General features: G+C 47.4%; 2 protein-coding genes across 3 annotated transcripts in view; both read left to right on the top strand.

Moving 5' to 3' along the window:
• Positions 1–2343, top strand: part of TCEA3 (transcription elongation factor A3) — a 32236-nt gene extending 29893 nt beyond the window's left edge. Inside the window, exon 11 of the mRNA XM_070260744.1 lies at positions 2231–2343. Coding sequence (XP_070116845.1) covers positions 2231–2239 — 9 coding nt within the window. The 3' untranslated portion in view covers positions 2240–2343. The remainder of the gene's footprint in view (positions 1–2230) is intronic.
• A 7704-nt stretch (positions 2344–10047) lies between these two features.
• ZNF436 (zinc finger protein 436) lies at positions 10048–19112 on the top strand. Of its 2 annotated transcripts, XM_001504230.6 has the most exons (4): positions 10048–10705; positions 12017–12109; positions 12910–13036; positions 15261–19112. In XM_001504230.6, exons 2-4 carry the CDS (start codon positions 12077–12079, stop codon positions 16511–16513), a joined length of 1413 nt encoding a protein of 470 aa, XP_001504280.1. In that variant the 5' UTR covers positions 10048–10705; positions 12017–12076; the 3' UTR covers positions 16514–19112. The 2 variants fall into 2 exon arrangements, with proteins under 2 accessions (XP_001504280.1, XP_023491290.1); XM_023635522.2 differs by lacking the exon at positions 12017–12109 and having other exon boundaries at positions 10105–10705.
• Positions 19113–21672: the final 2560 nt, after the last annotated feature.

The raw sequence follows: 21672 nt of genomic DNA on the forward strand, positions 1-21672 counted from the left end.
AGATCCACAGAGGGGAAGAAAAACAACGGCACTCGGCATCTGGACCACACCCCTTTGCAAAGCACTTTCACAGATGATATTTCCTTTAAACCTGGCCACAACTGGGATGGGAGGAAGGCTGAGCCCCATCAGAGGGGCGTGGCCCCTAAATGCTCCCAGGTCGTCCTCCCCTCCCAAGCCAGTTCTGGAAAAGCCTTACATTACCCAAGGCTGTAACCCAGGCTGCCCCAGCTCCTGCAAAGGCCGAGGTTTTGTTTTCAGGCATGGGAGCCACGCAAAGACTCCTCCCAGGGGGCTCCTTCCTGCCACGTCTTCTGAAAAAACTGAGTGTGGTCATGTGATTACTGTCAGTTGCCAGTGCCATCTGGCCTGCATGTGCACGCACCGTGTGATGTCTGAGCCACCAAGCAGGCTGCAGGTGCTCCAAAAGTTCCAAGGTACTTAGCAAGGAGCCCAAGACTGAGCATGGGACGGGGCGTCAGGAGCCCTGGTTTCATGTCTCCGCTCTGCCCTACTCGTTCGTTGTGTGACCCGGAGCATGTCACTCACCTCCCTGAGCAAAACGGTGATAATGCCTTTCCCCTGTGGTTGACGTGAACATTATTACAAATGCACACACACTTTGCAGACATCTATGAGAAGCATTCCTTACAGTATTACTCTCACTTGTCACACAAGGACGCTGGGCTACCGAAATACTTAACGAGCATAAAGTCACATAGTTTGGACTTTATAGTTTGAAAGACAGTGCGCCAAATTCCTGATCAATCTGAGTTTTTTACAACCTTACTAAGAGCCTTGATACACCTGGGGCCTCATTAGAACTGCCGTACTTTTTAAGGTAAAAGTCAGATGATTATGTATTTTTCCTTTATTCACTCATTGAGCACTTAGAGATGGGGCCAGCATAGTGATGTAGTGGTTTGGAGCATGGACTTTGGCATCAGGTCCAAATCCTAACTTTGTCACTTACAGAGTGACTTAGCTAAGTGATCTGAACCCTCTAGACCTGATTTCCTCATCTATAAAATGGGAGGATTAATATCTAGCCCACAGAGCTGTTTCGAGGATTAGAGCAGGCAATATACACAAAGCATTAACGGGGCCTCTGATCGCTCATATGGCATCTTTGTCAAATTAGAAAAAGGTTTCCCAGCCTCCAGGTAGACACCGCCTTGCACCAGGGTACAGAGGTTGGCACACAGAGCAGGGGCTAAGTTTCAGCCTCAACTTGCCCCTTTGGCCAGGCTCTCTTGTGCAGTGAACAACCTGTCAACTATACAAAAAAGCCCTGAGCACGTATATACGTAGAAACTACTGTTCTTACTATTCTGAGTTTGTCACCTACTAGTATTATGGGAGCTTGGGCAAGTCACTTAACCTAAGTTGCTTCTTTACCAGTGAAAATGGGAGTGATACAGTGCCTGTCTCATCAGGTGACTGCGAGGATGAAATGAGTTAATACACACTAATGCTGCCTAGCCTAGAAGTGCTCAGTAAATGGTGGCTCTTGTGATTGGGGCACAAGGACAGTCTGCATGTTCCCAACCCAGCTCCTCCTCCCTGATTCCTATTAGTGAGAGAGGCAGGGCCCACTGGAGGTGGCAGCTGCACAGCTTCTGACAACATTTTCAGGTAGCGTCCATTGCCACGTTGGGAGGTCTAAAGTCCACCAAGTCATTAGTAATAATGACAGTGAATTTTTTTTTTTTTTTGAGGAAGATTAGCCCTGAGCTAACATCTGCTGCCAATCCTCCTCTTCTTGCTGAGGAAGACTGGCCCTGAGCTAACATCCGTGCCCATCTTCCTCTACTTTCTATGTGGGATGCCTACCACAGCATGGCTTTTGCCAAGCAGTGCCACGTCCACACCCAGGATCCGAACTGGTGAACCCTGGGCCGCCGAAGCGGAACATGCACACTTAACCGCTGCGCCACCGGGCCGGCCCCCACAGTGATATTTTTGACCATGAACTGAGAGCCCACCACGTGCCCAGCACCGAATTTTCATTCATTTATTACCAGATCTCCTTGCCCTGGCCAGCATTATGATCCCATCTTACAGATGAGTGATTTGCTCAAGGTCACACAGCCAATAATGGCAGAGGTGGGACCTAGACTCCAGTCTGTGTGGCTCCAGACTCTACCTTCTTTTTCCTGTGCCCTTCCCCTAGCCTCCTTGGGTGATACAGGGAAAGTTCTAAAATGTTGTCGCCTTTTTGGTTTTGTAGTTCTGCTGACAGAACCGCCAGCCAGGATTTCAGTGAACAAGGTGAGGAAGAATAAAGAGAAAGCACTAAGCCGTTGTAACTGGAGAAAAAATAAAAATCAAAATGAAGAAAAATGCTGAACTCTGCATGGGGTATTAGGGACCAGAGGGAGAATTCTTTTGCAAATTAATAATCAGATATTAATAATGCTGGGTTAAATGGGGGAGCCTAGTTGGGGTATGACGCTAAGAATCTGTGTTGACAAACCTCTTGTAGCAACTCAGAGACTGCAGAGCCTCATAGCTGAGGTGTCGTGATCTTTGACAGTGGCCTGGCAGACCTTTGCGTCCCTTCCCTCACATCCGAACCTCTCAGTCTTCTCTGAATTGAAAACTACTAGGCCACACAGATCTCACCCCACCCCACTGCAGTCACAGGTGCAGAACAGGTGACACACGGCTTGGCTCAGGCAGGTATGACTTCCACGCCATGTAGAAAGATTTCTTCCCTGCTCCTCATCTCTTCCCAAACTCTCTGTGCTCTTCCCTGTTCCCAGCTGGCTTTGGGGGCCTCTGATGACTTCAGACGCGGTCCCTTTTGGCAGGGAACTGATCGTCTTGAGCCGAGCCTTTCTGAGTGATGAGTACAGTGGTGCCCCCGAGTTCCACGGCCCCTGGGAGGTCCTGAGCCTCAGCACCTGCCCAGGCGCTGGCAGCGCATTCCTTATGGCCCCATCTGTGGCCTGAGCTGCAGAGGAAGCCTGCAGGGCACAAAGGGCCTTGTTGTGCTTCTCCCCTGATGACATAAACTTGCATTTTGAGCTGATAGGAACTTTAGGCAAAACTGGAACCTTCTGCAAAAGCCTTGGGAGCAGGTCTGGTGGGCCTGTCCTGGGTCTCTGTCTCTGACTTTCCCAGCCTTCCAGCAGCCTCTGGATTCTTTGTTTCCTAAAATGGCTGAAGCACAGGAGCCTGTGCACCCCTGGGAGCCTGGGCACGTCACTTAACCTCTCTAAGCCATTTTTTTCACCTGTAAAAATGGGAGTGGTCCTAGTGCCTATCTCACAGGGTGATTGTGCAAAGGCCGCGGGGTACCCATCTGCCTCGGTTCACCCTTAAGGCAGCTGTTCGGGGTAACTTCAGCCCAAGTTACTTGTAGGCCCCGGATATCATCCACTCTGAAATTGGTTATTGCCTTCCTCCTTCCGCCTTCCAACGCCTCCTCCTAGAGATGAAGCCGGCGAGGAAACTGTGTGCAGAAATCTGCCACCATCTTCAGCTCTTCAACAGTCAGATTTGGGGCGGGTCCTTTGGAAGGACAAAAATTCCTCTCACAGAAGATACAACACACATAGCTCATAAATGGCAAACCAGGACTGAAACCCAGGTCCTCTGCCTCACGTCAGTGTGCTCAATGCCATCAGAGGTCCAGCACGACACACAGTGCTCAACCCCTACCTTCCAGGAATTCCCGGCCTGGCAGGGAAGACATCCTAGGCACAGGCTTCCACACCAGGTGGGATGTGATAAACGCCTGAGGGACGAATATTAACCACAGGAGTATGGAGCAATCCTGCTTAGATACCCAGGTGCTTCTGAAGCTTTAATAGGGGTGGGAATCCACTGGGGATTGTGTTAAAATGCAGATTCTGATTCAGTGGGTCTGGGGCGGGGCCTGAGATTTTTCATTTCTAACGAGCTCCCAGGAGATGCCAGTGATGCTGGTCCACAGACCACACTTGGAGGGTTTAGATATCCAGATTTTTCTCTGCACTATCTAATCCTCCATCCAAATGTCTAGAAAACAAAAGCAGAACAAAACAGCAACCACTGCCATATAATAATGTCAATAAACGTTACCTTGGGGCCTTTTAAAGGTGGCACCCTGGGGTGACTTTCAATAGTCACGGTCTAAATATCCTTTGTGTTCCCAGTGTCATAGGGATTTACAGCATAGGAAAAAGTACAAAACTGAATCTCCGCCCTCAACAACCTCGCTGTTTACAAAGGAGATGAGTCAGAGTAAACAGCAAAAGAAGAAGCTGGCTCCAGTCCACACATCTATACAGGGCACATCTACATTCACCAAAGGACACGGAAAAGCGCGAACAGGCCTCAGACTGTGTTCATCAGCAGGTGTCAGGACCCTTCCAACTGGTCTTCCTGTGTCCACTTTGGACCCACTCCAATTCATGCTCTCCATTGCGCTGACCAAAATACACTTTTCAAAATTGCCGATATGATCGTGTTACAGCGCCCCCCCCCCCACCCCATTCTACCACCCCCATTTAAAACCTTCCATTTTTTCCCACTGCTCTTGGCGGGACCTACAAGTCCCTGCAGAGCTAGCCTCTGCCACACCCCCTCACTTGGTGCTCCAGCCACGCTGGCCACGCTGTGTGCTGTGTGTCACAGAGCCTTTGCATACGCTGTTGACTGGAACACATGGTTTAACCCCATCTCCTCCTTCATATCAAAGGGGAAGAGGGTGTGAGCCGCCAGGCAGCTAGCATCAACTTTTGCCACCCAGAAATGCTTCCCAGGGGAGGGGAGAGTGCTACCTTACAGGAGGAAAAACTCAAGGTTAGGTGAAGTGAAACAGAGAGGCAACCTGCTTGGGATGGAGGAGAGAACGTCTCTCCAGGAATGTCATGGCCAAAAGACCTTGAAAACAAAAGTACATTCAAGATCCTATGACCAATGAAGAAGATGTTTTCAAAAAGTTACAGGAACCTAAAATACCATATGGAATGAGAAGTCCTAGTAGTCTCATTCAGACTACCAAATCTGTCTTTAGCTCTGAGATTTCTTTTCTTTTCTTTTTTTGCTGAGGAAGATTCATCCTGAGCTAAAATCTGTGCCAGTCTTCCTCTTTTTTTTTTTTTAAGATTTTATTTTTTTCCTTTTTCTCTCCAAAGTCCCCTGGTACATAGTTGTATATTCTTAGTTGTGAGTCCTTCTAGTTGTTGCATGTGGGATGCCGCCTCAGTGTGGTTTGATGAGCAGTGCCATGTCCGCACCCAGGATTCAAACTGACGAAACACTGGGCCGCCTGCAGCAGAGCGCATGAACTTGACCACTCGGCCACAGGGCCAGCCCTCTTCCTCTATCTTGTATGTGGGTCGCCGCCACAGCATGGCCACCGCTGAGCAGTGTTGGTCTGCACCCAGCAACCAAACCCATGCCGCCGAAGCAGAGTGTGGCAAACTTAACCACTAGGCCACTGGGCTGGCCCCCCACCCTGAGATTTCTTGAGCTCAAGACTTTCATCACCAAGTGCCTATGTGGATATCTCCTCTAAGTACCCCACCGGCCCTCTCAATCCAAAGAATCTGAAACTTAACTCACATCTTCTCTTTCTTAAATCCTCTCTTTGGGGCCGGCCCGGTGGCACAGCGGATAAGTTCGCACATTCTGCTTCTTGGCGGCCCGGGGTTCACCAGTTCGGATCCCGGGTGTGGACATGGCACCGCTTGGCATGCCATGCTGTGGTAGGCATCCCACATATAAAGTAGAGGAAGATGGGCACAGATCTTAGCTCAGGGCCAGGCTTCCTCAGCAAAAAGAGGAGGACTGGCAGTAGTTAGCTCAGGGCTAATCTTCCTCAAAAACAAAAACAAAAACAAACATTAAATGCTCTCTTCTTTTTTATTTGCCAACTAGTTCATTACTTAGAACCATCTTTGACCCTTTCCCCTTACCGTCTTCACCTTATCAGTTACCAATTCTACAGCCTTTCCCTCATCCAACCCTTTTCTCTGTTGCCGTTACCAGCAACACTGTCTTTCAGGTTTTCTTTTTTCTTGAACTGCTGCAAAGACCTTCTACTGGTCTCCCAACTCAGAGCACTGCCTCCCTTTCATGCATCTGCCCTGCAGGGCTCTTTGCTTTCCCCCCGAGCACCTTCAGTGGACGTCCAGCAGCTGTCAAATAAGTTTCAAGCTCCTTGGCTCGGCTTTGAAAGCTCCCCTCCCTCTGCCTCCTGCCTGTCTTTGGTGGCTTGTCTTCCACCCCGCTGCCCCTTCACTCCAGCCTAAGGATGGTATCTGCCCTGTTCTTGAACACCTGATGGTCCTTCCCAACTGTGGTCACCTGTTCTGATTCCCCCTCCCCGACCTCGGTCCAAATCTCACCCCTTCTTCAAGGCTCACCTCAGATGCACGTCTTCCATGACGTCTTCTCCGATCCCCTGGACATAGAGACAGTTCTCAGAACTCCCACAGTGCTGTGAAACTGATAACTATACTGCATTCTGCCATGATGATGAGAACGATGACGACTTCTTTGTGTGATAGTGTCAATATAGCTACTAATTATTGAGCATTTACTAGCTAGGCATCTTGGGCACATTATGTAACTTCTCCATGCCTCCGTTTTTCATCTGTAAACTGGTGGTGACAGCACCTAGCTCAAAGGGTTGTTGTGAGAATTCATTGGAATCATGCCTGGCACAAAGTACCTGATTAGTAAACATCAGCTATTGTTATTACTATGAGTATAGGGGAGTACTTTATATTGTCTCAACTAACCCTCAGACCCCATGAACTAGGATACTATTAATATAATCTTTTTAAAAAAATCATGGTAAAATAAACATAAAATTTGACATCGTAACCATTTTTTTTCCTTTTTTTGTGAGGAAGACTGGCCCTGAGCTAACATCTGTTGCCAATCTTCTTTTTGCTTGAGGAAGATTGTCGCTGAGCTAACATCTGTGCCCATCTTCCTCTATTTTATGTGGGATGCCACCACAGCATGGCTTGATGAGTGGTGCTAGGTCTGTGCCTGGGATCCAAACCTGTGAAACCTGTGCTGCCGACGTGGAGCATGCAAACTTAACCACTATGCCACCAGGCCGGCCCCATCTTAACCATGTTCAAGTGTACACAGTTCAGTAATGTCAAGCACATTCACATTGTTGTGCGGCTAATCTCCAGAACTCTTCCGTCTTGCAAAACTGAACCTCTGTACCTATTAAACACCTCCCCGTCCTCCTCCCCCGCCCCTGGCAAGCACCAGTCTACTTTCTGTCTCTATGAATTGTATTGCTAAACTCTTCTTACAGACGGAGACAACCAAGGTTCAGAGAGTAATTTGCTTCTAGGAGACAGAATCTGGACTTGAAACCAGGCCCCCATTGGTACTCTGAGCCACTCTGAAATATGGCTTCACCTTACAGAGCATCTGTGATGCGTTTTACCTCCCCCATAACGGTGATGGCCGCTGTGTGCCAAGGCCCTCCTCTGTGCCCATGCATTTTGCAGCCATTCTCACATTTAATCCTCACAACGGCCTTGCAGTCATTGTGAGGCGTGGTGTCCTCTCTCTCAGCACAGTGTCTTGTACAGAATAGAGACACAGTAAACACGTTCAGAGAATATGGGCGTATTTGGTGCCTTTTAGAAGGCTAGACAATACTAGTTAAGTTTGTTGTACATTTTTAATGCAACTGTTTACATTTTTGAAAATGTTGATTCTCTCTGGAGAAAACCAGCTGAAATGCACGAGATCATAAAGAGTGGCCCAGTCCTCTCTGCTCCCTGCCCCTCCTGCAGAGTCAGCCTGCTGTGCTCACACCAGGCAGCCCCCAGGCCGCCCCCCAGCTGCACCTCATCATCAGCTTTGCTGATCCACAGCCCAAGGCAGAGACAAACAGGCAGGCAGGCAAGGGGACCTAAGAGACTGTCCCTGCTCTGCTTCCTCCCCCTGCCACTCCACCCCCACACTCTTCCCTCTAGTCATACCCAATCCTGACCATTCTGGAACATGCTCTGTCTTTCACGCCTCCGTGACTTCGCACATGCTGTTCTTGAAGACTGGAATGCTTTCCCTCCCCTCCGTTCTCCACCTCCAAGACTCCTACAGGCTTTGCAAGTCAGCTCAGATGTCACCTCCTCGGTGAAGCCTCCTCCCCTGCCCCCAGCTGAGCTCGCCCCCTGCTCGGTGTAGACAAGCTAGCTCACCCGTATAGCAGAGCAGCTGGACTGCAATGACTGTTCACAAGTCAGTGTGTCCCCCATGTCCCCAACTCCCTGTGCTGTGAGGAGGCTTCATCTCTGCTCCTAGCAGGGGTGAAAAGCCTGAGTCACTCCGATCTTTTTGATGTTCCTGGTATATTTGAAAATGAAGCGATGACAAAGCAAGATCACAAACATTGAGGCATGTTTTTCAATGTGAACAAATTAATGCTCCTAATACCAAAAATTACAACATAATTGTGCTGCTCACAAGGTAATTATAGGATTTATTAAAATATAATTTATAGTGCTCCACAGGCACAGTGGTCGGTTAATAAGAAACAAGTTCACGCATCAGCAAGGAGGGTCTTGGGTCAAATTGGTCAGTAGATCCGACATAACATATAACGCTATTTGGAGATGATGTCAGAAGCCTAGACTGGAGACCATGGCCGAATGGTTCTCCCGGCCCCTCTCCCCAGTGATAGGCTGTGTTGCTGCCTCTGCACTCAGTAGGTGCTCACTGTTTGCTGAACGATAGGAACAAATACAGCTTTCCCAGTTGGTTATTGAAAACTCATGCACAATAAGTATTCCTGAGAAACTATGAAGTCCTGAACAATGGGGCAGGAAGCCACCTCCTCCTCCAGTGACCCCAGCCCTCAGGGTCCAGCTGAAGGCTGCAACAGGAAGCCCCTCACCCACGGTCTTTCCTCCGCCTCTTCCCTACTACCCTCCCCCCACCCCCAGCCAGGGGCACCAAACGCAGTCCGCTTCCCATCCACTCTCTGCCTCTCTTCTCCTCCACTCTCGGGAGGGTCCCAGGTGAAGAGAGAGAAAAGCACTTAGAGAAGGAGGCAAGCAGCCAAGCTGGGCTTAGAGAGGCGTCCTGCCCCCAGGCAGGCCTGAGGAAGAAAAGAAACAGCGAGAGGACAAAGGAGGGCTTAAAGCACTGGAACAAGGGGGAGAAAAGGCCCGAGAAAGTTTACAAAGCAATCTGTCAGAGAAGGACTGAAAAGGGAGGCCCGCTGGGCTGACGGGCTGGGGCACTCGCCTCACCTTAGGCGCGCTTGGAAACCTGCAATTACTTAGCCGAAGTCTGAACCAATCCCCCTCCTCCTCGTCCCAGATTTCCCTGAGCGTGAAGCCTCAGTTCGCTGGGTCTCTGGCAGCCCCAAATACCTCTGCTCTACTGGGCTCAAAACACCATTCGCTTGAACCCACCAAACTGGCCCAACTCCCAGATCCCTCTGAATTTCCAGCCGAAGCACTGTGTGAGGAAAAGGTCGCCCGCAGATCCTCACAGCTATGGCGCCGCTCTGACTTCCCAGCCTTTCAGAGCCAGTGAAAACACCCACAGGCCTCTCTGGAAGTCTCCCCTGCTGCGAAAGGCAGGATTGATAATAATAACAGTTATCTGAGTGCCTACCCCGTGTGGAGCGCTTTGAGTCATCTCACTTAGTGCTCACCATCGCCTTGGGTATGGTTACCCCATTTTACAGAAAAAGAAATGGGCCTGGAGAGGTTAAATGGCTTTCCAAAGGATACACAGCCTAGATTCCAACCAAGTCTGTCTGCCCTTGCTGCCCACACTCTCCCCATTAGGGACACTGCCTCTTGGGAACCCTCTACGATTCCATTTTTTGTGGTACCCGCATCAATTTTAGATGGGGTAGGACGGTACAATTCTGTGCTATCTAAAGAATTCCTAGCCTCACAGTTGGGCGTGAGGAGTGGGAGAGTTTGCCTCATGGCTGGGTAGGGTCCTAGTTCTTTTTAGACACTTGAGTAATTTAACCATAAATAACTGGGCACTGGGAACAGGACACTAACTAATAAAAGCATAGCCTGGAGTCATGTTCGATAAAAAAAAATTCAAGTCACTGAGTGGGTGGATGTATCTGCAAAACAAAAGAAAAGCCCCTTTCCCAGCCCAAGCAGAGAAGTCTCCTGTACAGTTAAGAGACAACAGGCTTCTGGGCACGTAGCCAAGGTTCTGGGGATATTTATAACTTGAAGAGGGTGGGAGTCCCTAATAAGCTGCTATATTCTTTTTCCATCACTTCCCTCTCCAAGGCTACAGCGAGCTCAGAGCTCTTCCCCACGCAGAATGCCTGCTTTCCCCAGTCCTCGGCTTCCATTGTCTAATTTTCTCATCCTGGCTGGGGAGAGGAAAGGCTGCAAGTCCTTCCGTTCGGAGGAACTCCAATTGAATGCAGCTTAGCTGCTGGTGGTGTTTCTTGGCTAGCTGCTGTGCTCTCAGGGATCTGCCTATGAGCCTGTGGTTTCTCTGAGTTGCCTAAGAGTCTGAGCTCTCGGGAATCTGCGAGTCTTTGGGATCTGCCTACGATCTCTGGGCTTTGCCTGCAAGTCTACGGATTGGAGAGCTACCCGCAGGTCTATCCGGGATCTGCCAGAGATCTCTAGAACCTTTCCGAACGCCTTAAGTCTCAGAGAACTCTGCCTGCGGATTTGGAATCTGTTCGAGGCCTCTCGGATCTTGGAGCCGCTGATCCAGCGGATTTTTTGCGGGCCAGGTGGTAAGTCTGTTGGTTCCCAACTCGGGTTTTCGGCTTCCTACCTCCAGCCGGTCAGGAACTGCTAACATCCCAAGGGCCCGCCCGGCTCAGGCCCTCAGAGGCGCACTATCCCAGCGGTGCGGGAGGCCACCAAGAACCCTTTTAGCAGACAACCCCTCCAGGGATGATAAGGACAGCCCGTCCCAGCGCAGGGGCTGGCGCGCTCCTCCTTACGCGCCCTATCCCCCACCCTCGCTTCTGATTGCCCTTAGGGTCCCCCCTCCCCCTGCCCCACGCTGGGTGCAACTCAGCCCACTCCTCAAGGGGCGCCCTCTTTAGAAGGACGCAGTCGGACGCGCCTATAGGGTTAACAGCGATGGAGCCCGGACACAGCCTGGCCCAGCCGCTGACCGCACTCGCTCGCAGCGGGCCTTGCGGGGCCTCCTGGGAGTTGTAGTCTGCGTAGCGGGGAGCCAACGCCGCAGGCGCCGCCGGGAGATGTAGTGCATGGGCGGAGCTCAAAGTTCCAGCGCGGCCGCTGAGTCTCCCCTGGGGAGTGGGCGGCTGCCGCTTTCCTCTCAGGCCTGGGCTGCCAAATGAGAGCTAATCCTAGCGGAACCCAACACAGGCCAGCGCCTAAATTAGGCCCGACGTCGCAGTTTAGGTCCGACTCAAGATAAGCTTCTAGTGAGGAGAGGAGAAGCAGGGCAACCGCCCTGGCTTAATCGGGCTGTGGTCTCCAAGAGAAGAAAGCAGCAGATACTCTGTCCTAGCTAGGAGGACGCGCTGCTTTCTTCACCCTTTTGTTCTTTTCCCTCTTTGGCTTTTGGCCTCCGACTGGCCTTTGTACGCCGGTACGGAACTCCAACTCCCGGCAGGCCATGGGGGCGGGCGCAAGCGTGGTAAAGGGGCTCAGCCGTGCTACAAGAGGCGGGCCTAGTGTTCGGCATCTAATTGGCAGAGCGTTTTCCGAGCTTTGCTCGCTGATTGGCTGACGCAGCTGCCGGAAAGGGCCCAGCCTCGAGCTGAGGCGTTCTGAAGAGCGGAGGCGTTCTGTGGGCTGGGTTGAGAGCCTCCTCCCTGAGACAGCATCTGCTTGACCCCGGGCCTGGGAGGGACCGAGCCAGGGGGCTGTCTCAGTAAACTCCGGCATTGCCTCCACCCCATGGTGGCGGAGACACAGAGGGCGGGTCGCGCTCGAGGGTCAGGGAGGAGAGTGACCCAGCCCGGGTCCAGGGCCCTCCCCACCCGCCTGGCGGCCAGAACTCCAGCCCTGGGGAGTGGGCAGGGCCTGTTTTCTGTGCCTCACGCCCTGCTTTTCGCCTCCTCTAGCGCTGTCTGCTAGCTGCTTTTCCTGCTCTCTCTCCCGGGAGGCGGATCCTTGAGCCCGAGATGGCAGCCACCCTGCTCATGGCTGGGTCCCAGGTAAGCCGGGGGTGGCTTCTCGGACCCTGCCTCTGCTTACCCATCTCGTCCCGGCGTTTCTTTGCTCTCCAAATCCCGATGGGAAATTCCCTGGAGTTAGTAATTCGCTCGCTTCGGTATTCTGCCTCCAGGGACCCAGTACCAGGCCAGTACAGCCACAGACATTTATTGAACACCTGCTGTATGCCTTTAAATAATGGGGAGACAAAAGATGGATGAAACTGGCCCGGGCTTTCCCCGCCTGCTATAATCTGTAGGGAGACAGACGCATCTAGTAAGCCGTGATACAACGTGATAACAACATTTGCCATGGAGCAAAGTTGTGGTGGTGTGGGAACCAAGAAGTGGGAGTGATTAATTCTATCTGAGGGGTCCAAGGGAGGAGTGGAGCAAAGCAGAGGGATGTGGGGCATTGAAGAACAGTTGGTACTGGAACAGGGCCTTAAAGAATAGCAGGATTTCACTAGTCTGAGAAAGATATTCCAGGTAAAGAGGAACATTGTGAGTAAAGGTATGGAGTGATGTAGCTGCTAAATGTGTTCTGAGAAATATATGACGAGGAGAAGGTTCCAGAGTAGGGCAGGGATATCAGGTTATGAGGCCAGAGCAGTCAGCTTGTAAATTGCTCCCTTCTTTACCCCATCTCTTTTTTGCTTGTTTATTTCTTCTTTGGACTCCCCAGATCAGATTTAATACCTTTTGCTTCCTCGACACTTCTAGCCATGTGTCTAATTTCAAGAAGAAAAGCTGGTACGAGCCTCCTAGATACCAGGTAATGAGGAAGCATTGTGTGATTTCAGGCACCTGTGACATTTGAGGACATGGCCATGTACCTCACCCGGGAGGAGTGGAGACCTCTGGACCCTACACAAAGGGACCTTTACAGGGATGTTATGCAGGAGAATTATGGAAACGTTGTCTCTTTAGGTAAGTAAAGATTCTCCACCTTTCTTCAACCCACGTTTTTGAGACTGTGTCAAAAATGGCTTAGTTCTTTCAACACAACTTAGTAGTTTGATTTTTTTAAAGCACTTACTTGGATATTGGCCTGAGTGGAGTCCTCAGGCAAATCTTTGAGTGTGGAAACATCAAGGTCATGTTGTCTAAAAGGAAAGAATGTTTCTGCACATGTTAGAAACGTTCAGATTTCTTGGGCCCTGAGTCATTTGCCGTTCTCCAGCCTGTTTGTACAGATCACTGACCAAACAGGTCTGACATAATGGTGCTTGCCAGGATATAAATGCCCCTGTAAACAGCGCTTTTACTAGAAGATGAGGGGGTTCAGACCCAGGTTCATGGGAGGGCAAAAGCCACCTCTTTGTGTTTGTTTTGGCTTCAGAGCCCCAGCTTTGCCTGAGGTCCTTTATTTACGTGGAGTAGGTACTTGTCTAGAGATGTTTCAGAGTTGATCATACATTTTGAGTGTGTCAGATGTTGTTCCAGGAGAATCTTGAACTAAATGAGATCACAAATTCTATTAGAGAGGGAAGCTAATTTTTTTGATCATCTGCAAACTTGTCTTTTGCCTATCCTTTCATCTGGGTGTAACTAGAATAGACAGTTAACTTCTTGAGCTGAACAGTCTTTGACTCACTTTATCTCCTGTTAGGACTTGACAGAAGTTAGCAACCATGGATGTTCACTGGGTCATCTGTCACTCATTAGGACTAATCCTTTTTCTGAGATCTTTATTCCTATAGCCTTTTCCAGGACAAAAGGTGACTGTGAAGGATTTTCTTTTTAACTTGAGCGCTCTCTGATGTCCCAACTTTCTTGGATCCTTCCTTTAGAAAAGCAACTAGAAATGAAGTTATCTACCTAGATCTATTGCAGTCTGTAACCCAAATATTCCCTTCAATCCAACAAAAACAAGAAATGAGACTCTTAAAGAAATGTGAATTTATATGTGTATGGTCCAGCCCAAGGAGCATTTGTTAGAAGGATGGAAGCATGGAAGCACCAAAAAGAAAAAAGAGAAAAAAAAGTTTCTTGCCCAGATAAATTCAGGAATGGGTTAAATAATGTTTACAAAGTTCCTTTACTTCAAGAGTCTTCAGACTCTTTAATGTGTTATGAGGCATTGTGAATTTCTAAGAAGAGGGACCCTTTTCTCCCAGCATACCTAGTAACCTCTTTCTGAAGAGTGTACCAAGAAACACAGCTTGTAAAATGCAGTGTCTGGTAGAAAGTCTCTTGTAGACAGTGGTTGTGTATTTTGATTTTCATTTAAAGACTGTACTTAGTCAATGCCAAGAATGTTCTGAGCCAGGTATCTTTTTTGCCTTCTCCAGCCTTGCCACCTCTATTTTCAATAAAAAGCCACTGGAAAGTAGCAAGTAACATTTGGCAGTCACTTTACCTGTCAACTAAGACTTGGTATAGGGGCCAGCCCCTTGGCTGAGTGGTTGGGTTCATGTGCTCTGCTTCGGCAGCCCCAGGTTTTGCTGGTTCGGATCCTGGGCACGGAGATGACACCGCTCATCAGGCCACGCTGAGGCGATGTCCCACATGCCACAACTGGAAGGACTCACAACTAAAATATACAACTATGAACTGGGGGGATTTGGGGAGAAAGAGCAGGGAAAAAAAAAAAGATTGGCAATAGTTGTTAGCTCAGGTGCCAATCTTTAAAAAAAAAAAAAAGACTTAGTATAGATCGATAAAGATTCATTTTTCTCTGTGCTAACCCAGTAGGTTCTTAGTAAATATCATATAATAGTAATGATGAAGGCTTGACAAGAACATATACATACACTCACGTGCATTCACACAAAAAATATCTAGGCTCTTGGCTTTTAGAGATTCTAACTTAGAGTCTCTTCTATTTTCTATCTCTGGTTGTCTTCTTCTTTCAAAACCAGGAAGATATACAATTTTCATAAAGAACCATTTTAACTGTAATGATACAGAGCATGAACTTTTATTAGACCTGCCTGGATTTGAATCCTAGTTCCACCATTACCACTAAATGACCTTTTGCAAGTCACTCCTTGGGTCTTGGATTTCTCATTCATAAAGTGGAAATCATCATAATGCCTCACTCTCAGGGTGGTTGAAGTAATTCATGTAAAGAACTTAGCACAGTGCCTGGCACACAGTAGGTAATTTTTTGTGTGTATTTACCAGTATTATTATTTACCCTTTGTTACAGATTTTGAGATCAGGAGTGAGAATGAAGTGAATCCAAAACAAGAGATTAGTGAAGATGTGGAATTTGGGACCACATCTGAAAGACCTGTTGAGAATACTGAGGAAAATCCCGAAAGTGAAGAGGCCTTTGAAAGCAGGGATAGAGCAGAAAGACAATGGGGAGATCTAACAGCAGAAGAGTGGGTAAGCTATCCTCTCCAACAAGTCACCGATCTGCTTGTCCACAAAGAAGTCCACACAGGCATCCGATATCACATATGTTCTCATTGTGGAAAGGCTTTCAGTCAGATCTCAGACCTTAATCGACATCAGAAAACCCACACTGGAGACAGACCCTATAAGTGTTATGAATGTGGAAAGGGCTTCAGTCGGAGTTCACACCTTATTCAGCATCAAAGAACACACACTGGGGAGAGGCCCTATGACTGTAATGAGTGTGGGAAAAGTTTTGGAAGAAGCTCCCACCTCATTCAGCATCAGACAATCCACACTGGAGAAAAGCCCCACAAATGTAATGAGTGTGGGAAAAGTTTCTGCCGGCTGTCTCACCTAATCCAGCACCAAAGGACCCACAGTGGGGAGAAACCCTATGAGTGTGAGGAGTGTGGGAAAAGCTTCAGCCGGAGCTCTCACCTAGCTCAGCACCAGAGGACCCACACAGGCGAGAAGCCTTACGAGTGTAACGAATGTGGGCGAGGCTTCAGTGAGAGATCTGATCTCATCAAACACTATCGAGTCCACACGGGGGAGAGGCCCTACAAGTGTGACGAGTGTGGGAAGAATTTCAGTCAGAACTCTGACCTCGTGCGCCATCGCAGAGCCCACACGGGAGAAAAGCCGTACCACTGTAATGAATGTGGGGAGAATTTCAGCCGCATCTCACACTTGGTTCAGCACCAGAGAACCCACACGGGGGAAAAGCCATATGAATGTAATGCTTGTGGGAAAAGCTTCAGCCGAAGCTCTCATCTCATCACACACCAGAAGATTCACACTGGAGAGAAGCCCTACGAGTGCAATGAGTGTTGGCGAAGCTTTGGTGAAAGGTCAGATCTAATTAAACACCAGAGAACCCACACAGGAGAGAAGCCCTATGAGTGTGTGCAGTGTGGAAAAGGTTTCACCCAGAGCTCCAACCTCATCACTCATCAAAGGGTTCACACAGGAGAGAAGCCTTATGAATGTACCGAATGTGAGAAGAGTTTCAGCCGGAGCTCAGCTCTTATTAAACATAAGAGAGTTCACACCGACTAAGTCCTGTAATTATGATGACTGAGAAATGATTCATTTGAAGGTACAATTTTATTGATATCAAAGAGCTCTCTCAAGACAGCTCTCTCTTGGAGCTGCTTTTACCATACTGAGTTTCCTTGTTGTGGGCCACAGTTTAAAACGTCAAAGAAGACAAGCCACTTGAAATTCTGACCCACAGCTTTGGGAATGTTATCCGCTCCTCCAAAATAGTGATTTTTATTCACTCGAATTACTTCCTCAAAATCAGCCCCACGGGTAACTGGAAATCTGAAGACCAGGAGATGAATGATGATAAATTCTCAGGCCTGGAAATGGAGTAAATCTTTAAAAGTTCTTTCTCCTATCCTTGGCCCAGAGAACTACGCTAGGGGAAATATTGGACTGTGATAGGGTGGTCACAGCTGCTTTGGAAAAAGAAGCCAGAGACTTGGCCTGAATTGCCACACCTATTCACTCACCATGGTAGTTTGGTACACACATCTTCCCCTTCAAAGGGCTGTTTCCTTGAGTTGCTCATGCGTTTGTATCTTCCTGTCTTCCTGAGAGCAGGATTCTTCTGCACAATGAAGGCAATGATCATAACTTTTCTCCTCATTGTTTCTAATTAACTTTTTTAAAGCTTGCATCTTTGTGAAAGCTAACTGAAGATACAGATTGAAACAAAAAATGAGATACAGGTTTGGGGACCAAGGACTCATCAGCGGTGGTGACTTTAGCAAGAGATGTCCACTGTTATTGCCATTAATCATAATTTATTAATTTTCTTTGGGGATCACTGTAGGGAACATTGTAGGGAAAATATCTTCAAGGAAAGATAGGACCATAAGTGATGATGGAGTGTAAGTGGAATTGACCACTTCAGGGAAGGAGGCACAGAGTCCCTTCCCAAGGAACACAGGCCATTTCTGTGTTCTTTCCCCTCTACCCTTTAAGATCAATTCTCCCTATACTGCTAACTCTCGAATTTGATAAGGGCCACATCCCAGTGTTTATCTTAGCTTGCGTAAGGGCATGTGTATGTACAGTAAAATGTGTGTTCCTGTGGTTTTTCCAATAGCAGAAACTGAATTCACACAGAATTAGCATGTTCTTGGGTGATGTTGATCATGTGACAGAACTACACACGTAACTCCAATATGAGAAGTGTCCTTTGTTTTCATTCTTTATGAAAAAAAATTTCAACAGTAATGCTCTAGTGTGCACTCTCCTGTAAGATCTGTGTTTGTACTGAACTAAGCACTTGTTTATATGTATCAGTCGATTGTGGGAGATATGACCAAATAGGCTGATTGTCCTGTTCTCAAACTGAATTATCTTCTCTTCGGCCTAGTCACAAGGACTTAATAAACCTAGATAGGAATGTATTTCGATCCTTCCAGCCTACACATATAAGTGGTTAAAGTAAGAGTTGAACCAATTTAAACCCAGTAGTGTCAGTTTTCCTTATCACAGCCCAAATAGAAATTAAGAAATATCCCAAATGTTGATGGTTATCCAAGCATCCAAGGAGATGGGAGAAGGAAAGAATTGATGCCCAGGAGATGGGACTGGAGTAAGGATTTTTTTTTTTGCGCGTGCCCCACGTTATTTCTACTGTGCTTTATTGTGAGTGTTGTAACATTTGAAGAATACTTTTGCCATAGCTCTTTGGTACTTGGTGTTAAAGGAACCAGTGGTCTCTCTTGGGTGGTGTACTCTAGTGAGTTATTAGGACCCACGGCTATGTGGGACTGCATCCCTTGCAAATAACACAACCCCGAAAGTAACAAAATAAAAAACCACTCCACCAAGGAGGTTTCTTTATGTTGCCACTCCTATTTAAAGACAAACTTGGGCAGGGAGCATGTTTTCTGTTCTATACAAAATCTAGCTGACTGTGGGTATTCCTATTTTAATTGTTGAGTGACTTACATGTTCTTGATGACTAAACTCAAATATGTCTTCTCGTATCAGTGTTGCTGATGGTTGCAGTGAATATCAGAGTTCTCCTGTTGTTTCTGGATGCCACTACGGGCATGAGCTTTGGAGTGGCCGTGGGAGACACCGTCTCCATGACCCAACTGTATTTCATCCCCTTTTCCTTCCCTACTCTCCTGCCCCACCCTAGCCTGTTCCTGCTGCTGCTTTTGGCTTCTAAATGCCCCAGCCATCTCTCCATACATCTACACTCCAGCTGAGAAGTTAAGAGGGCTAGGGCCAGACCAGCTCAGTCTCCTCTCTTTCTGCCAGTTGCTGCCCATTTGCTGTGCTGAACTTTGTGTAGAAGTCAGGCATTGGACTCTCTTTGCTAATGCTTTTTGCATGCCTTCTGCTCCCAAGTCGCTGCTGCTTCTGCACATCCCCTGAACACTTTGTGCCTGTTTTCTATGGTTGTGGAGAGTGAGTGAACAAGTAAGTATGTAGAGCAGTTTTCCTTATGGTATTGGTCACAGTTATCCTAGTGTCTATCTACATCTGTATTATTCTAATAATATTCTATAATTAAAAGTATAATTTTTAAAATCAAAAAACTGAGAATTATTTTAGTAATCCAGCACTGGTTCATAAAATGTCTTTTCATCAGATTCATTAAAATTGGGCACAATTGTCTTTACACGGATGCATTTGTACAGATGTTCTTGTGGAAATTTGGAAGTACAGTGTGTCTTCACACATTAGTGGGCTCTCTGGATATTGCCATATTTTGGGGAGATGCAAAAACTGGACAGTTTCCTATGAATATTAGGCTGGAGGCAAAGCAATGTGGAAATATTTGGTATGGGTGATTCATTGGCTTTGGAGAATGAAAAAAAAAGACAACAACAGAAAACAACCACATCCAAGAAGAAAAATGAGAGGAGGCCTTGTTGCTTTAAGGAGATTATTTTTGAGTATCTGTTAAGAGTACTAAAACAATTTCTACGGAGCTGGTATTGGGATCCCAGAACAGAGATACTCTTAGAAACAGTCAAAAGCTCTCTATTCATGACATAATTGCACAGTCTGCCTAAGGCAGTGATTTGATTCTGTGCTACCAGGGTGTGGCCACAATTTTCAAATTACTTACAAGTAATTTTCTCTTATGAAGCCCTTTTTTTAAATGGAGAGCCAGTCTAGGCAGAGGTGGGTAGTGGAAGAGCTTTAAATTGGGAAAAAATGCAAATAGCAAAGAAAAAATTTCATTAACCCAATAGCCAAGACTTGGAAAAGAAAAAGATATTATCAAAACATTTTTTAAAACTCTTTTTCTCCTTTCTACATGTTCAGCATTTTTTATTTCTTGAGAAGGAAAGTTCAAGGAAAATGCTGGTTCATCTGGAGAAATTCACCTGCAGCCTCCCCTCTAAGGGTATTTGATATGTTAATATTTCGCCATTGTTATAAGGGTAGCAGGTTTCCTTCTGTGTGAGCTGTTCTCTAGGAGGCTAACAGTTGGTAGCGCTGTGCTTCCAGGCCATTAGGACACCACTGAGCGCAGTGAAATGATAATTTGTTAAATGGTTCCCTAGTGTTTCAAAAGTTAGTGTTGTTCGAAAAGGAGTTCCTGTGCCCTGGGAGAAAGGGACTCTTTGAAGCCTTGGTTAGATGCCCATCTCTGCTGAGGAGTAGCAGGCTTGGCCTCTTATCTACAGGAGACTTCAAGATAAAAGGTCGTTAGTGGAAAACAATTGGGGAGTAAAATTAATAGAAGAAAACTACCCTGTAATGACCTAAAATTGTTTTGTAGCTAATCCTGTTGTATTATCTGTTTTCCTGAATGCTTGTGTCATTTTCAGCTTCTCCAAAAGTGGTTTTGTTTTTCCTTCTGGGAGAGATTGAGGCCGATGACATCAGAATCTCACTTTGAGTTTCACACCATCCCCTCCAGCTGCCTTGTGAACGTCTCCACTTGGAAATTACCCCCAGGCCCTTGAAATCCAACCCCACGCTGAATTGACCTGACCACTTTTTTCCACTACTGCCCGCCTGCTTCTCCTGCATTTCCTAACTCCGTCATTGCCTAGGTATCCAAGCTAGAAAATTGCCTATCGTACTGGACAACAACTGCTCCTTTGGCCAACCTCCCAAAATCAACAATATAAGTAAAAATAATGAAAATTAATTGAATAATTAGTGATTCAGTCATGATCATACCACCTCCTAAATATTTCTCCAATCTGCTTAGCTCTCTCTCTATTACCATCACTTACCCTGAGACTTTGGGCAAGTTACTTTGCTTTTCTGTTCCTTGGATTTCCCATCCATAAAATGGGGATAATTGTATCTGCCTCACCGATTTGCAAAGATTAAATGAGTTAATGAGGCTCAAAACATTAGCTGCAATTATTCAGGCCATCAGCAAGCCACACCTCGGCTCGTGAAACAACCTCCTAACGAATCTCCTCGGTTCTATTTTCAACTCCTTTTGGTCTGTTCTCCCTTGCCGCAGCTAGAATGATCTTTCTGAAGGGCAAATCCCTTTGTGCTGCTCTTCTGTGTCAAACCTTCTCATGCTTCCCATTGCCAGCAGCACACGGTGAAACTGCTTCACTGTGATTCATGAGGAGGTCGTCATCTGGCCTCTGCTGCCCTCCTCGGCTTCAGTTCTCTGCACCTGCAGCACTCTCCAGGCTGCATGTCTCTCCACTCTTCTGGTCAACTCCTGCTCTTCCTTCAGGTCTCATACCTAACCTGTTCTAAGAAAGCTTTCCCGATCCCACAAGAGTGGGTCAGGTGTTCCTTTTCAGGGTTCCTTGGGTTCAGCCCAATTAAAGTGCTTTATCCCTGTTTTGTAATTGCTTGTTTCCTTTTTCATCTCCTCCATTAGACTTTGTTATCCTTGAAGAAGTCACTGTGTCTTGCTCACCCTTGTATCTTCAACCCTTGGCACAATTTGACTTAGAGTAGGCAAGCAACACATATTTCTTGGATAAATGAGAGAAGGATATGTATAAACTTCATTCTCTTCAGCAGGGCTGGTGAATTCATTTCTTATTTGTCACCACACAAGCTACTCATAAAAGAACTGTAGAAATTCTGTCATTGTGTATCTGTGGGGCCTTATGCAAGAGGAAGAAGGCTCCCAGAGTCAATGTGACCCATCTAAGACACTGCCCCCACCCCCGCCCCAGGTGAAGCTGGGATAAAGACACCCTCACAGCTCCTGTACTTGAGGAACCACTGTCATCTTTGGAGGGTTA

The sequence above is a fragment of the Equus caballus genome, chromosome 2, assembly GCF_041296265.1.
Source record: "Equus caballus isolate H_3958 breed thoroughbred chromosome 2, TB-T2T, whole genome shotgun sequence".
Classification (NCBI taxonomy): Eukaryota; Metazoa; Chordata; class Mammalia; order Perissodactyla; family Equidae; genus Equus; species Equus caballus.